Here is a 16,340-nt window from a genome sequence, read left to right as displayed (position 1 = left end):
TTGTGCTGAGGAGCCGAGACCAGGTCCCGGCCATTTCAGCGGGTAGTTCAGCGTTGTGGCAAGAGGGACACAACGTCTTATTCCCTCCATCAGGGAACGGAGGTTACGAAAGTAACCAGGACGTTCCCTATCTATCATTCACTCGACGTTGTGTCGATGTAGTGACACTAGGGGTCCCTATACAAAATGCCACAACTAGCTGGACTGTGTTGCGTGAACTGGTGGTGTGTGACAGGCAGAATACTGTGTGCTTCGTAGCCAGCGCACCAGGCCATCACGTAACCTCCCCAACGCTCTTATGAGTGTCGAACGGTCCATCAGGAACAAGTCGACTGCCCAACTATAGGGACAGGCTAGCCCAGCCGAGGCCTCTTTTCCCTCTCTTTTCTCCCCAAAAAGAGTGGAATTTGTTAACTGACTGGGAGCCATAGGTGTCTGCGTCGAGGGGTGTCCCTCCCAAGGGGAAGACACCGCGGAGACCACACCCCGCCCAAGAAGGGTGGGGGGGGTTATTTTGAGTGGAATACGTCACATGGTCTTACCGAGTCTTGTCGGAAGTATGTCATGTGGAGAGGTCCCATGGTAGGTCCTACCCGAAGGGGGAGGAGTTTCTACAGAGCATGGCGACCGGGGGCAGAGGGGCCTCTGCCCAAGGAAGACGCAGTTTACCGTCTGGGAAAATTGTTTGCAGAAGATATCACATGGGGTCGCCTTCAGAGAACCAGCACATGTGGAGCACCTACCTCAGTACAGGGGCTCGTTAGCGCACGTATTGGACTGGTCAGCGAGTTTCTCCACAAACTCAGCTGCCAGAGGGCTAAGGAGGAAAGTCATCCAGGGATCACAGTCTGTGAACACGACTGGGAGTCAAGAGCGCACGTCTTCACCTCAAGGGAGGGGAAAGACACTATGTGCAAGCGGTAAACCCGGCCAGTTGTCCCGGAACTTACCTGCTCGTGCCTGCCAATACACGGGACGAGACCAGCTCAACCCGGAGATTGTAGAACCTCGCAAAGGTGTTGGGTGTTGCCCAGCCCGCTGCTCTGCAGATGTCTGCCAAAGAGGCGCCACTGGCCAGGGCCCAGGAGGCCGCCACACTCCTGGTGGAGTTGGCTCGTAACCCCACAGGGGGTGGCACGTCCTGAGCCTGATATGAAATCATGATGGCATCGATGACCCAGTGGGCGATCCTCTGTTTGGAGACAGCACTTCCTTTCCGCTGTCCACCAAAGCAAACAAAGAGCTGCTCGGAGATTCTAAGGCTCTGCATGCGATCCAAATAGATGCGTAAAGTGTGCACTGGACACAGCAACGCCAAGGCTGGGTCTGCCTCCTCCTGGGGCAGTGCTTGCAGGTTTACCACATGATCCCTAAAAGGAGTCGTGGGAACCTTGGGCACATAGCCTGGTCGGGGTCTCAGGATCACGTGAGAGTAACCTGGACCGAACTCCAGGCACGATTCACTGACAGAGAACGCCTGCAGGTCCCCTACCCTTTTGATGGAAGTGAGCGCAGTCAGGAGGGCAGTCTTCAAAGAGAGTGTCTTAAGCTCAGCTGACTCCAAGGGCTCAAAGGGAGCTCCCTGTAGACCCTGAAGGACTATGGAGAGGTCCCATGAGGGGACGAGGCGCAGTCTGGAGGGATTCAACCTCCTAGCGCCTCTCAGGAACCTGATGATCAAGTCGTGCTTCCCCAAATACTTACCATCTACTGCATCGTGCTACATACACCTTCAGGGTGGAGGGGGACAGCCGCCCCTCCAGCCTCTCCTGCAGGAAGGAAAGCACTGATTCGACTGTGCATCTCTGGGGGTCTTCGCGTCGGGAAGAACACCACTTAGCGAACAGATGCTACTTGAAGGCAAACAGGCACCTCGTAGAGGGAGCCCTAGCCTGAGTGATCGTGTCTACCACTGTGGGTGGTAGGCCACTTAGGTCTTCCACGTCCCGTCCAGGGGCCAGACGTGGAGATTCCAGAGGTCTGGTCGCGGGTGCCAGATGGTGCCCCGTCCCTGAGATAGAAGGTCCTTCCTCAGGGGAATTCACTAGGGGGGGCTGTTGCGAGGAGCGTGAGATCCGAGAACCACATCTGGGTGGGCCAGTAGAGTGCTACTAGGATGATCTGCTCCTCGTCCTCCCTGACCTTGCGCAGGGTCTGCATTGCTAACTCATTGCTAATGCTTGCCAGTCTGCTTTTAATTGGCCAGTTTTATTGGTCAATTCATGCTGTGTTGAGTAAGGCCTTTATAGTAATGGCATGCAATAGTAGCACCATATTAATGAAATTGATGAATTAATGAATGTCTTTAATTGTGTGGGTTTATATGGTAGTGCAGTGGTATTTCTACAAGAGACGAGCTACACACTTTGTATTTCCAGTGCTTGTTACCAGCATGGGATGCTCATGTGTTGGTGAAAAAAAAAATATTATGGGATTATTCAATAACCATTTGATTAATCTGCACAAAATAGGTGTCATTTTAAAGCTTATCTTTACAATGAATATAGCTGATCTGACCAAATCTAAAATACAGCTTTTAAATTAGCTGATAAATTAGAACTGTTCCATTTTCAGAATTCACAATCATATTTAGAACTAGTAAGATCAAAAAGATCACACAGCCATGTGTCATACTGTATATATTTGGAAAGGTCTTGATTAGTAGAATATAACGTGCAAATTTGCTTCACACAGAGACCAAACTACAATGAGTATTGTATGTGAAATCCACATGTATTATATACAGATAAACAGCATTTCTGTCCCATTTTGTTTTATTATTTCATGGAAAATAAACTTGATATAGAAAATGTCATATCACAACTTCTGAATCGATCCTGAATCAAACAAGCCCACACTCGACGTAATACAATGAGTAGATGCTGAAATAATATATTCCTCAAAGTGTCATGACAGCCATGCTGGCCATCACTAATGCCGTCTCTTTAGCGACAGATGGTTTCTCTGGGATCTATTCACTGAAAACATCCTTCAGCAGAGCCAGAGCACACATACACAAACTGCGCACAAGAGGGTGCTTAACGCACATTTTTTGGATGAAATAAGAAGCCAATGTTTAAGTAATTTTTTTTTTTTAGATGTTTGCATTCATAGTTTTCAGTTATTCTGTTTTAATGTTCAATAAAACACCTGAACACTTGTTTGGAGAGGTATTTGGACACTGTGAAAAATAAAACTCTGCTTTGGGCACCTTGGTTCCATATTAAATAACTTTTAAATTGCTTTAAAGTTCTATCAACACAATTTTCTTTCTGGTATAGTTGACATGTTGGAGAACAACACCAAAGTTAATTTGATGATATTCCATACTTACTGTCTAAAGGGTATAATGTCAAACATGAATAATAACTGAAAAGTTAATTTTTAGATCCCATTTTTTTTTTTTTTTTTTTTTTTTCAGCAGTGTTGAAGCATGGGAGTCTCTAAGCTTGATTCTAATATATTTTCTTCAAATTTTGAAAAGTTTTTGATAAATTGGTAACATGCAGTTGACCCTGTTTGCTGTGTGTTTAGAGTTATAAGCTCTTACTTTTGGGTATATCGTTTAAGCATGAAATCTTTCAAAATGTCTTCAGGGTGTATGCCAGTTGACCAGTTTCACCAGACCAACCCCAAACCAGCACTAACTAGAATAAACCTGTCTAGCCCAGCATGGAAATCCTTACCTTAGACATGATTAGTGGACTGTGTAATTATATTACATCCACTATGAGCCACTTTTGCAGGTTACATGAAAATTAGCTCATTCTGCCAACATCTGTTTACAGACTCAAGCTTTATTACTTGCCTTCCTGTTTCTCCCTCTGTAGAGTATATGTTCTGGGCGCGTGTTCGCCATGGCTCTAGTTCAGGCTCTGCCTGTGCCCACTGATCACCCAAAGCCCAGTGCTGACGTCCAGCAGTGCTGCTCAGTATCTCACTCCCCCTCCGTGGGTGCAGCAGGAACCATGGGTTCCGTAAGCAGCCTCATCTCTGGACGTACCTACCAGGAGCGCCACTGCCGAGCCAACAGCGAATTTGGCGCTAAATATCGTAAACCCACCCCAGCCACCAGCTGCTTCCTACAGCAAGAGGGCACGCTCTGCAGTGCCAGTTCACAGGAGCAGCTCCTCAAAAACCAGCCTCCTTTACCTGCTAAGAACAAGTCCTCTGCCCTAATTTCTGCTGGCAATGGCAACTATGGCTATTTAAGTGATGAGCCAGTGGGGGACTGGAATGATAATCATGTGACCGCGTGCAGCCCTTGCAGTGATACTGAAGAGCCTCCTGATAACAGAGGCATGAATGGTAACATCAGTGGCCCTCCGCCCAAGCTCATCCCTGTGTCTGGCAGGCTGGAAAAGGTAAGTCGGAGTATACTATGGAATAGTTTTTTTTCATGCCTTGGATTTAAATAACTCTTTTTAAAACTTTGTTTCATGGTGGAGTTCTCATATATTTGGTGACTTTGCACCTTTACACACAGTGGATGAATGTCTAATTGGCTTTTCATTTCTATTGATTGGGTAGAGCCTTTAATCACTGCACTCACAAATACTGCAACATGTCAATATGCCATCACTCACAGTACATATTTAATCAGTGACACTCTGTTTTTCATTTAATGATCTCAGTTACACACTCTAACATTCAGTGAGGCCTGAGAAAATCATTAGAAAAAGTGCTTACTGAGTGTGTGAAAAGCTAGGAGGCAGAGTGACCTTATCCTATGTGATGAGACTGAGATTTTATACTCTACAAGGTTGAGCTTAATAGATGATGCCACTAGTAGCTTCATGACGTTGTGGTTTAGTTGTTTATCATGTGTGTAGTCAGCATTTTATTGATGTAAGGATTTCAAATTTGGTTTTAATTAGTAGTCATATTAACTCCATGCTTTTGATTACAGAGTATGGAGAAGATACTAATCCGTCCCACTGCCTTTAAGCCTGTCATGCCGAAGAATCGCAATTCTGTGCAGTACCTGTCTCCACGCCCAGGGGGCAGTCTGTCTGAAAGCCAGGGCAGTCTCAACCTCCTACTCCCTGGTGGGGTAGCAGGGTTGGTTTGTGCCGAGAAGCGTAATTCGTACAGTGGGGGTCGCAATGCACGGAGTAGCCAATCCTGCACCATGTCTGACTCAGGCCGCAACTCTCTCTCCAGCCTGCCCACCTACAGCAGCACTGGGTACAGCCTGGCACAGAGCGAAGTATCCTCCGGCCAGATTGAAACCACACGCTCTAGTGGTGGCCATGGACACTCTAATTCTGACAGCGGTCGATCATCGTCAAGTAAGAGCACAGGGTCTTTAAGTGGGCGAGGTCAGCCACTGTCAGACAGCGGATCATGTGGGCGGTCCCCTGCTCCAGGGGAAGGATATGAAGGTGTCATTCGTGAACTAGAGGAGAAACTGCGGGAGCGAGACCTGGAGCTACAGCAACTCAGGGAGAACCTGGACGAGAATGAGGCAGCCATTTGTCAGGTGATAATTATGAAGAAGACTTTCTCAATGGAGAATGTTTCTCAATGTCTACCAATTTGTAGTGTCCATTGATTGGGAATTGTCAAATACAATACAACGCAAAGACAAATCATGAGTCTAATGTCTTTAAATCATGTGTATTCTCCATGTCTGCAGGTGTATGAGGAGAAGCAGAAGCGCTGCGAACAGGAGATGGAAGATCTTCGGCAGAGCTGTGCATCAAAGATGAAGCAGGTGCAGGTGAAGGCACAACGTGCTCAACAGGTTCTGCAGCTGCAAGTGTTTCAGCTGCAGCAGGAGAAAAAGAAGCTGCAGGAGGATTTCTCTCAGCTGCTGCAGGAAAGAGAAGCACTGGAAAAGAGATGTGCTTCTTTTGAGAGAGAACAGACTCAACTAGGTCCCCGTCTAGAGGAAACAAAATGGGAGGTAAGACCTGGTAGCCTCTTAGATTTCTTGCATTAGTCTACAAAAGGGGTTTTCAAACCATTCCTGTACCCTCCCCTGCACAGCACATTTTGAATGTCTCACTTATCCCTACCCATCAAAAATTTGCAGTGCTCGGGAGACTCGGGAGAAATGATTTAAAAATCCCTGGACCAAAATCAGGTGAACATGTAGAGCTTTTGAGGCTTTGAGTGTAACTGAACATGGAATTCATTTTTAACCCATGTCTTTGTGTCTGTTACAGGTATGTCAAAAGTCAGGGGAGATCTCTCTGTTGAAGCAGCAGCTGAAGGACACACAGGCAGAGCTTGGTCAGAAGACCAGTGAGATTCTTGCTTTGAAGGCTCAGTTGAGAGAGGCTCGCTCTGAACTGCAAGCCAGCCAGGCTCATTTGCAAGAAGCCCATGCAACAGTCCGTACCCGTACACTAGAACTGGAGGTTTGTGAAAATGAGCTGCAGCGCCGTAAGAGTGAAGCGGAGCTCCTGCGAGAGAAGGTGGGCCGTTTGGAGGAAGAGTCTCTCCGCCTCAAAGAGGCCCTGGTTGTGCCCACGCCCCAAGCTCCACCTTCTAAAGTCCAATGCAAGAGTTTGCCCCTGCCTCAAAACCGTGGGGGGATCTCTCACGGGATTAGCCCTGCTTTCCGGGACAACAGCAGCGAAGAGCAGCTTCTTGCATATGAGAGCGATGAAGCAAAGGTGCAACGACAGAGCGTGGATGTGTTTCATGGTCTCCGTCAGCAGGTGGAGCGACTACGAGCGGAATTGATGTATGAGAGGAGGCGGAGCGAGGACCAGCTGGAGACTTTTGATGATGAGCGCAGGGTGTGGCAGGAGGAGAAAGACAAAGTGATCCGTTACCAGAAGCAGCTGCAACAGAACTACATACAGATGTACCGGCGAAACCGTGACCTGGAGCGTGTTATGAGGGAGCTTAGTCTCGAGCTGGAGAACAGGGATATGGAGGAGTTTGACATGCGAAACAATGAGATCCACTTTGAGGAGATCACTGCCACTGAAATCTAGGCCACATCTTACTCTCTGCCATCAACTCATTTGATTCCCTCTCAAAATTCCCTCCACCGTGGTTGTATGAGGAGCACTGGTCATCACAGCAATAAAATGCAATAGAAGCATGCAATTCTTAACACTATTTTAGAAAGACACAACATCTCTAACAGAATGTTGACACCCCTTTACAATTAGTGGATTTAGCTTGGCCCCTTAAAGTGAACACAAATCTTAATGCAATGTCATACATTTACATTCTCCAACAGTTTTTTGGCAGCAGTTTGGAGAGATATATTTTCTGTTTGAGCATGACAAATGCCCTTGTGCACAAAGCAAGGTCCATTAAGAAATTGTCTGCTAGGTCTGGTCTAGTAGAAATGGACTGGACAGCCAAGACCTGAACCCCACTGAACACATTTGGGATGAATTGGTTGTTAAAATCACAACAATCACTGAATCACTGATGCTCATGTCTGAATAGGAGCAAATCCCTGCAGCCATTTTCCAACATCTTCAAATCATATTCCAAACGTAAGCTTTCTCAAAATACAGGGAGCTGTTAAGGAGGACCGTCTTCCTATTAATGTCAATGGTTTTGAAATTAAATGTCAAACGAGCACATATGGGTGTCATGTTTGAGTGTAAACATACTTCTGGCCATATAGTGTTTTTCCATTAAGGCATGTTATTGTTGTGGTGTCAGCAGTGGCAAATAAAATATGGAAGCGATATTTAGACATGTCTATGATACATTCCTCACACTGCCTCAGAAATCTGTGAGTGATTTCAATTTAATGTACGAACAGCAGTTCATTGATGCCACCGGTGACAAACACCTGTGTGCGATCTGCAGATAAACCCCTATGTTACAACTTTTTATTACTTCATTTTAAAAACTTACGCACAATCAGATGGGTTCATATGACTGTCCCAGCAAAGAAACATACTGAAATGTTGTTGAAGAACTGATGAGAGATACAGCTTCATGGGTTTATGCATAATCTGAATGCTTTCATATCACAAAGGACAGAGCACACTGCTTGGCTCTTCTATTGTACTAGCACTAACGCTGATGGGAAAAGACTTGGAAACATGCTATGAAGCATCTAATGTTAGGTCACTGAAACAGTTTTGTGGCATTGATTCTTGATGTTCTTGTTGTTATGCTGGTGTTTAGAGTCCTCAATAACTGTGCTCTTACTTCTCAGACATTTACGGCACTATACACCAAGAATTCTCCGTCTCATCACACAGCGTCACTGCTAACACAACATTTGATACTAATCATTAATGTAGAGGTGTTATTTTTATATTAGATTATATATTATCAAATATAACTAGTAAATCAGTGGTTTCTCCACTCATAGTGGGTGGGGCAATTCTGATCAGTTATGACATAGTTGATGAATGCAAATATTATATTATATTGGATTTTCATACAATTTGAGCAATACTAATCAAATGTTTGTGGTCTTTATGATGGAAAAAAGGGACATATACACTACTAACAACTTTGTTGTTTTTACGAAACAGATACTTTTTAAAATAAAAAGAGGAAGAATTAAATATATATATATATATATATATATATATATATATATATATATATATATATATATATATATATATATATTATATTATATTATGTATATTTTTATATATAGCACCTCAAGCTATTTTGTGGTAACACAGGTAACTTTGTGGGATAACAAATCTGTATTGCATATTTCGCACACTTTCATCCAGAGGGATTTGCCATCAGCAGTTCATGGGGAGATCTGACAGTAGTTCATACAGCAGTTAGTGCTTTCATATTGTAATTTTTTTTTATATCTTCTGCACGGGTATTTAACTTGTCTGTTGAAAATACAGAACATCATTACCAATGACGATTTAACAGCCTATTGAAGAAAGGTGCCTTGAACATTACCTGATAAGAGTGCAATGTTCCAACACCTTTGTCCAATGTGCGATTCCTTTGACATCAGGGAAGAAAAATGAAATGGAATAGAATAAAAAAAAAAGTTTAAAAAGTTATATAATGGATAACACTATATCACAATTTAGCCACCAAAGATAATTTATTATAATTATGCCAGACCCCTCACAAACATCTCATATTTGAATGAACTGTTTAACCTTCCAATTCTATGAACACCTAGTACGATCACACATTCAATACTTGGTGCTTCCCTTTATATATATCTGTATCTCTCTCTCTCTCTCTCTCTCTCTCTCTCTCTATATATATATATATATACACACACACACACACAGGCGGCCAAAAGTTTGGACAGAAAAAAAAGCTCTTATGGACAGAAATTGGTACTTTTATTCACCAAAGTGGCATTCAACTGATCACAATGTATATTCAAGACATTAATAACGTGAAAAATTACTATTTCAATTGGAAAAAATTCAGAACTTCTTAAACTACTTCAAAGAGTTCTCATCAAAAAATCCTCCACGTGCAGCAATGACAGTTTTGCAGATCCTTGGCATTCTAGCTGTCAGTTTGTCCAGATACTCAGGTGACATTTCACCCCACACTTCCTGTAGCACTTGCTATAGATGTGGCTGTATTGTCGGGCACTTCTCACGCACCTTACAGTCTAGATGATCCCACAAAAGCTCAATGGGGTTAAGATCCATAACACTCTTTTCCAATTATCTGTTGTTCAATGTCTGTGTTTCTTTGCCCACTCTAACCTTTTCTTTTTGTTTTTCTGTTTCAAAAGTGGCTTTTTCTTTGCAATTCTTCCCATAAGGCCTGCACCCCTGAGTCTTCTCTTTACTGTTGTACATGAAACTGGTGTTGAGCAGGTAGAATTCAATGAAGCTGTCAGCTGAGGACATGTGAGGCGTCTATTTCTCAAACTAGAGATTCTGATGTACTTATCCTCTTGTTTAGTTGTACATCTGGCCTTACACATCTCCTTCTGTCCTTGTTAGAACCAGTTGTCCTTTGTCTTTGAAGACCGTAGTGTACACCTTTGGATGAAATCTTCAGTTTTTTTGCAGTTTCAAGCATTGTATAGCCTTCATTCCTCAAAACAATGATTGACTGATGAGTTTCTAGAGAAAGCTGTTTCTTTTTTCCCATTTTTGACCTAATATTGACCTTAAGACATGCCAGTCTATTGCATACTGTGGCAACTCAAAAACAAACACAAAGACAATGTTAAGCTTCATTTAACAAACCAAATAGCTTTCAACTGTGTTTGATATAATGGCAAGTTATTTTCTAGTACCAATTAGCAATTTAGCATGATTACTCAAGGATAAGTTGTTGGAGTGATGGCTGCTGGAAATGGGGCCTGTCTAGATTTGATCAAAAATGACTTTTTTCAAATAGTGATGGTGCTGTATTTTACATCAGTAATGTCCTGACTATACTTTGTGGTCGGTTGAATGCCACTTTGGTGAATTAAAAGTACCAGATTCCTTCCGAAACAGCTAAATCTGTACATTATTCCAAACTTTTGGCTGCCATTGTATATATATATATATATATATATATATATATATATATATATATATATATATATATATATATATATACACAGGTGCATCTCAATAAATTAGAATGTCGTGGAAAAGTTCATTTATTTCAGTAATTCAACTCAAATTGTGAAACTCGTGTATTAAAGAAATTCAGTGCACACAGACTGAAGTAGTTTAAGTCTTTGGTTCTTTTAATTGTGATGATTTTGGCTCACATTTAACAAAAACCCACCAATTCACTATCTCAAAAAATTAGAATACATCATAAGACCAATAAAAAAAACATTTTTAGTGAATTGTTGGCCTTCTGGAAAGTATGTTCATTTACTGTACATGTACTCAATACTTGGTAGGGGCTCCTTTTGCTTTAATTACTGCCTCAATTTGGCGTGGCATGGAGGTGATCAGTTTGTGGCACTGCCGAGGTGGTATGGAAGCCCAGGTTTCTTTGACAGTGGCCTTCAGCTCATCTGCATTTTTTGGTCTCTTGTTTCTCATTTTCCTCTTGACAATACCCCATAGATTCTCTATGGGGATCAGGTCTGGTGAGTTTGCTGGCCAGTCAAGCACACCAACACCATGGTCATTTAACCAACTTTTGGTGCATTTGGCAGCGTGGGCAGGTGCCAAATCCTGCTGGAAAATGAAATCAGCATCTTTAAAAAGCTGGTCAGCAGAAGGAAGCATGAAGTGCTCCAAAATTTCTTGGTAAACGGGTGCAGTGACTTTGGTTTTCAAAAAACACAATGGACCAACACCAGCAGATGACATTGCACCCCAAATCATCACAGACTGTGGAAACTTAACACTGGACTTCAAGCGACTTGGGCTATGAGCTTCTCCACCCTTCCTCCAGACTCTAGGACCTTGGTTTCCTAATGAAATACAAAACTTGCTCTCATCGGAAAAGAGGACTTTGGACCACTGGGCAACAGTCCAGTTCTTCTTCTCCTTAGCCCAGGTAAGACGCCTCTGACGTTGTCTGTGGTTCAGGAGTGGCTTAACAAGAGGAATACGACAACTGTAGCCAAATTCCTTGACACGTCTGTGTGTGGTGGCTCTTGATGCCTTGACCCCAGCCTCAGTCCATTCCTTGTGAAGTTCACCCAAATTCTTGAATCGATTTTGCTTGACAATCCTCATAAGGCTGCGGTTCTCTTGGTTGGTTGTGCATCTTTTTCTTCCACACTTTTTCCTTCCACTCAACTTTCTGTTAACATGCTTGGATACAGCACTCTGTGAACAGCCAGCTTCTTTGGCAATGAATGTTTGTGACTTACCCTCCTTGTGAAGGGTGTCAATGATTGTCTTCTGGACAACTGTCAGATCAGCAGTCTTCCCCATAACTGTGTAGCCTAGTGAACCAAACTGAGAGACCATTTTGAAGGCTTAGGAAATCTTTGCAGGTGTTTTGCGTTGATTAGCTGATTGGCATGTCACTATATTCTAATTTTTTGAGATAGTGAATTGGTGGGTTTTTGTTAAATGTGAGCCAAAATCATCACAATTAAAAGAACCAAAGACTTAAACTACTTCAGTCTGTGTGCATTGAATTTCTTTAATACACGAGTTTCACAATTTGAGTTGAATTACTGAAATAAATGAACTTTTCCACGACATTCTAATTTATTGAGATGCACCTATATATATACACACCGATCAGCCACAACATTAAAACCACCTGCCTAATATTGTGTAGGTCCCACTCGTGCTGCCAAAACAGTGCCAATCCGCAGCTCAGAATAGCATTCTGAGATATTATTCGTACCACAATTGTACAGAGCGGTTATATGAGTTACTGTAGACTTTGTCAGTTCAAACCAGTCTGGCCATTCTCTGTTGACCTCTCTCATCAACATTCGGTGGTGATTCCAGGCGTTTTTTTTGTTTTTGGCACCATTCTGAGAAAATTCTAGAGACTGTTGTGTGTGAAAATCCCAGGAGATCAGCAGTTACAGAAATACTCAAACCAGCCCATCTGGCACCAACAATCATCCATGCGATTATCTAATCAGCCAATCATGTGGAAGCAGTGCAGTGCATAAAATCAAGCAGATATGGGTCAGGAGCTTCAGTTAATGTTCACATCAACCATCAGAATGGGGAAAAAATGTGATCTCAGTGATTTGGACAGTAGCATGATTGTTGGTGCCAGGCTGATATATATACATTTTCAACAGTGAACCATTATATATATAATCTTATATATATTATAAGATAATTCAGAACATTGTGTGAGGTAAATCTGACACAAAGTGTAATATACTCTCCAAAATCCGACAGTAGAACAGACGCTGTTTGACATATATTCAAGGCCAGAATTGGGCATAATGGTTCACTGTTCATGATTTGTCTGATCTTGTATTGCTTTTGGTCATATCCTACATTGATAGCAAAGATTTGTCATGGGTATACAAAAAGAGTGCTCTCCCCTAGACTGTACTGCATCCTTCCTGTTATCAGTCAATCATAACCTTGATGAATATATGCATGTAAATATTCCTCATATTGTAATATTATTGACATATTCAATATATTTGTTTTTACACACACAAATTATCTATTTTGGAGGTGTAACCACTGTTAATAGACCAAAGCAAATTAACATTTAATACTTGTTTTCCCTCATGGATGTGCTTGTGTATGTTTTCTTTGTTAATCTTTAGTGTATTTAGTCATGCATGTATATTTTCATGCTGTATATTTCTTGTAAAAATGTGTTTTTAATTAAAAAATTCACCTCATGTTGAACATGGTGTGTTTTAGTTTTACCTACAATTTTAAATATCAACAAACAAACTTGCAGAACCATATGTGGCCATATCAGTGAATTCAAAAATAATGACTTGTTTTTATACAAGTTTCTAACACTTCTGTCATTGCTCAGTCAATCAGGTAGTGTCACCCCAAACATTGGATATTTTGTAACTTTGAAATGAATTATGAAGCCCTATGTTTAATAGCAACGTGTGAATTTTCAATCAAGTTTAGAATTACGGTTTGAAAGATCTGTGGAATGGAAACAGGTAATATTTAACTTTTTATTATTTATAATCACACAATGCTTTTTTGTAATAAAATTAATTGCAAAAAGATAAATAAAAATAAAATGCAGCCCAGTACTTTTTACATGCTTTCTAAGATGCTTACACAGTCTCAGAATAAAGTTCAGTATATAACACTGATCCTACAATCATCACAAAGTATAGTTTTCAATTGCATTGTCCTTATATGCGGGTTAAAGGCACAAATACAAAAATGCTAAGTGTGTACGCACACAGGTTTGTTGCCAAATTAGATATTTATTGCACAGGATGTAGAGTGAGATAGGGATCTGCAGTGAGATCAAACGCAATTTGTAATAATCCCCTAGACATTCACTAAACAAACCAAAAGTAAAAAAATTAAAAGACCTAATCTGAATCTCAATCCATAACGTGGCCTTGTTTAATCTATTTCTGCCATGAAAATGGAGTGACCCTTCTATGTAATTATTGCCCGGATGTGTGATGTTATGATGGATTATCAGCATGTCATACCAGTGTGCCTCTTATTTCACTGGCTGAGGCTTAAACCAGAATAAAAAATAGAAACCCACAGTACCTCATGTTTATACAGGGTTTCTGATCCTATAATGTAAAGGAATAGATTCCACAAATGCAGAGGAAGGTAAAAGGTCAGCATATGTGAATGGCCAGTAGCACTCATTTTAAAATTTTTTATCAGGGGACCGTATCTCACACCACTGCATGATGGCATTATTTTTCTTCCGTACTGGGCATGTGTCGTCTGTTTATACCCAGTAGCATTAGAGCAAAAACATTTGAACACATCTCACGGTTTCAGTCTGCTTTCAGTAAGTCCTTTGGGTCCTTAGGAACTTTGATGATGAACTCTATGGGGTCTTTGGCCTTGTTGCTGAAAGCCCTCCGAATGGTGTCCACTGTGTGCTGATATGTAACACCTTGAAGGGATTCTCCATCTACTGACACTAGCTCAAATCCAGCCTACATGCACATGCACACAAAAAGAAAGAAAAGGGTGTCACTAAACAGTTGAGTAGCATTTGCGCATAGGTAACCTGGTGCTAAATGTGCTGAAAAAGCACTGCATTGTATTTAAATTTAGTCACTGTCACGCTATTTGCCCGGTGCAATTAACGTTGTGATATTACCACCCGCGGAAAGTTGGCGGTAAATTGAATTTTGTTTCAAAGAGATGTTCTAATTTATTTCCTATTGGTCAAGGCACCAGTAATTCATCAAATGAAGCTGAAATAATATAAAAGAGCCGTTTCAAGTGCCTGGACTATAGTGGAGGAGCAATGCTGTTCAGTCCCAGTAAAGAATGCCAGATCACAGGAGTCTGCAGCATCCTCCACAACCCAGCATCTAGAACCCACCTGCAAGGTCTTCAGACAGAATTGCGTTGTGCAAATTGCATTCGGCACAATTAGATTTGCATAATTTCTAGTAAATAGCATGCTAAAACAACAGACAGTGTGTGCAAATAAACAATCCGATCAGTGGGTGCAGTAGTCAATTCCCACCCATATGGTACTCTAGAAAAGTTCAGGTGGAGCACTTTAATGCAGATGTCTTTTATCCTGACACATCCCTGTATTTAAAGCACAGACAGGCATGCAACGTTTGCATGGCAGAAAAAAGCAGATGCTGCAGGCACAGGATGCCACTTATTTCCTCTGTTCTCTGTGTTTAATACCTGTGAATGACCTCATCTAGTGTGCCTCAGACAGTGTGTGTGTGTGTGTGAGAGAGGGTGGGTTTGGGTGGTTTACGAGTACATTTTAAGTTACAAACTGGTAATTACAAGGGTATTATGCTATAAATGTAGTTTATGAGACATTTCTAGTGTCCCCATAATTCAAATCGCTTAAAAAAACATACAAAACTATGTTTTTTTGAAAATGTAAAAATGCAGAAAGGCTTTTGTGAGGGTTAGGTTTAGGGGTAGGGTTCGGGGATAGAATCTATAGTTTGTACAGTATAAAAATCATTATGTCTATGGAGAGTCCTCATAAGGATAGCCGCACCAACATGTGTGTGTGTGTGTGTGTGTGTGTGTGTTTCAGAGAGAAAAACAGAGCACTGCTCTGCCAGTGGATGATATCACTTTATCACTTCAGAAATCGATTTCCCTGATACTCTCTGATTGGAAAAACTGGCAGATCAAACATGCAGATGTGTGGGACTTTCAGGTCAAAAACACATGATATATTCAACATATCTCATCTAAATTCATAATCCTATCTCTAACAACACTAGAGTTAATTAGTTTACAGCTTGAGGGAGACTGTCGAATCAGAGTGAGCAGGGCCCATTTAGACCAGTATCTTGAAGGTGTGGAAAACCCAAAGGTTATACATACACTAACAGAGATGCAAGAGGATTGGAATTATTTCTGTCCTGCCAGGAAAAAAGTACAAAGTGCAGCTGAGCTAACAAAGCAGCAGCAGTAGTTAAATGTGGGCACATTTCCTGTCACAAACTAGGATGCACCTGTCTAGTAAAACCACTACACCCATCCTTAGCGGTCACGACCTGTTTTCATGCTATCCTCCTCTCCATCGATCAGTCAGAACAAACAGTGTTGTTCCCTTTATAGAGACACTGGATCTGGAGAACTCATAGGAAACAATAGAATATTTAAATGTTCCTCTTGAAATAATCCTTGCACTTAAAGGGGTAGTTCACCCAAAAATTATTTCTGTTCTATTTACTCACCCTCATGTCATTTTAAACCTGTAACTATCATGTCAAGCCAAATGTGTATATGTGGACATGCAAATGAGAACTGAGAGCTACCATTTTGAAATAAGAACTCAGCAAAGTCAAGAGTTTGAAAATATTTAGATGTATGAAATCTGAGAGTAGATTACAA

General features: G+C 41.7%; 2 protein-coding genes across 6 annotated transcripts in view; one reads left to right on the top strand and one right to left on the bottom strand.

Annotated features, from left to right (window-relative positions):
* Positions 1–8,526, top strand: part of LOC127413688 (leucine zipper putative tumor suppressor 2 homolog) — a 104,804-nt gene extending 96,278 nt beyond the window's left edge. For all 5 annotated transcript variants that reach the window (XM_051651010.1, XM_051651011.1, XM_051651012.1 and 2 more), the window contains 4 exons: positions 3,831–4,364; positions 4,910–5,482; positions 5,639–5,908; positions 6,171–8,526. In XM_051651010.1, the coding sequence (XP_051506970.1) occupies positions 3,831–4,364; positions 4,910–5,482; positions 5,639–5,908; positions 6,171–6,950 (2,157 nt within the window). In that variant the 3' untranslated portion in view covers positions 6,951–8,526. The remainder of the gene's footprint in view (positions 1–3,830; positions 4,365–4,909; positions 5,483–5,638; positions 5,909–6,170) is intronic.
* Positions 8,527–13,327: 4,801 nt separating this feature from the next.
* The window catches only part of LOC127413686 (PDZ domain-containing protein 7-like), a 42,137-nt gene continuing 39,124 nt past the window's right edge, over positions 13,328–16,340 (bottom strand). The window contains 1 exon segment of the mRNA XM_051651007.1: positions 13,328–14,446. Within this exon segment, the coding sequence (XP_051506967.1) occupies positions 14,282–14,446 (165 nt within the window). The 3' untranslated portion in view covers positions 13,328–14,281.

Source organism: Myxocyprinus asiaticus, chromosome 23 (assembly GCF_019703515.2).
Source record: "Myxocyprinus asiaticus isolate MX2 ecotype Aquarium Trade chromosome 23, UBuf_Myxa_2, whole genome shotgun sequence".
NCBI classification, from domain to species: Eukaryota; Metazoa; Chordata; class Actinopteri; order Cypriniformes; family Catostomidae; genus Myxocyprinus; species Myxocyprinus asiaticus.
This window is presented reverse-complemented; position numbering and strand designations above follow the sequence as displayed.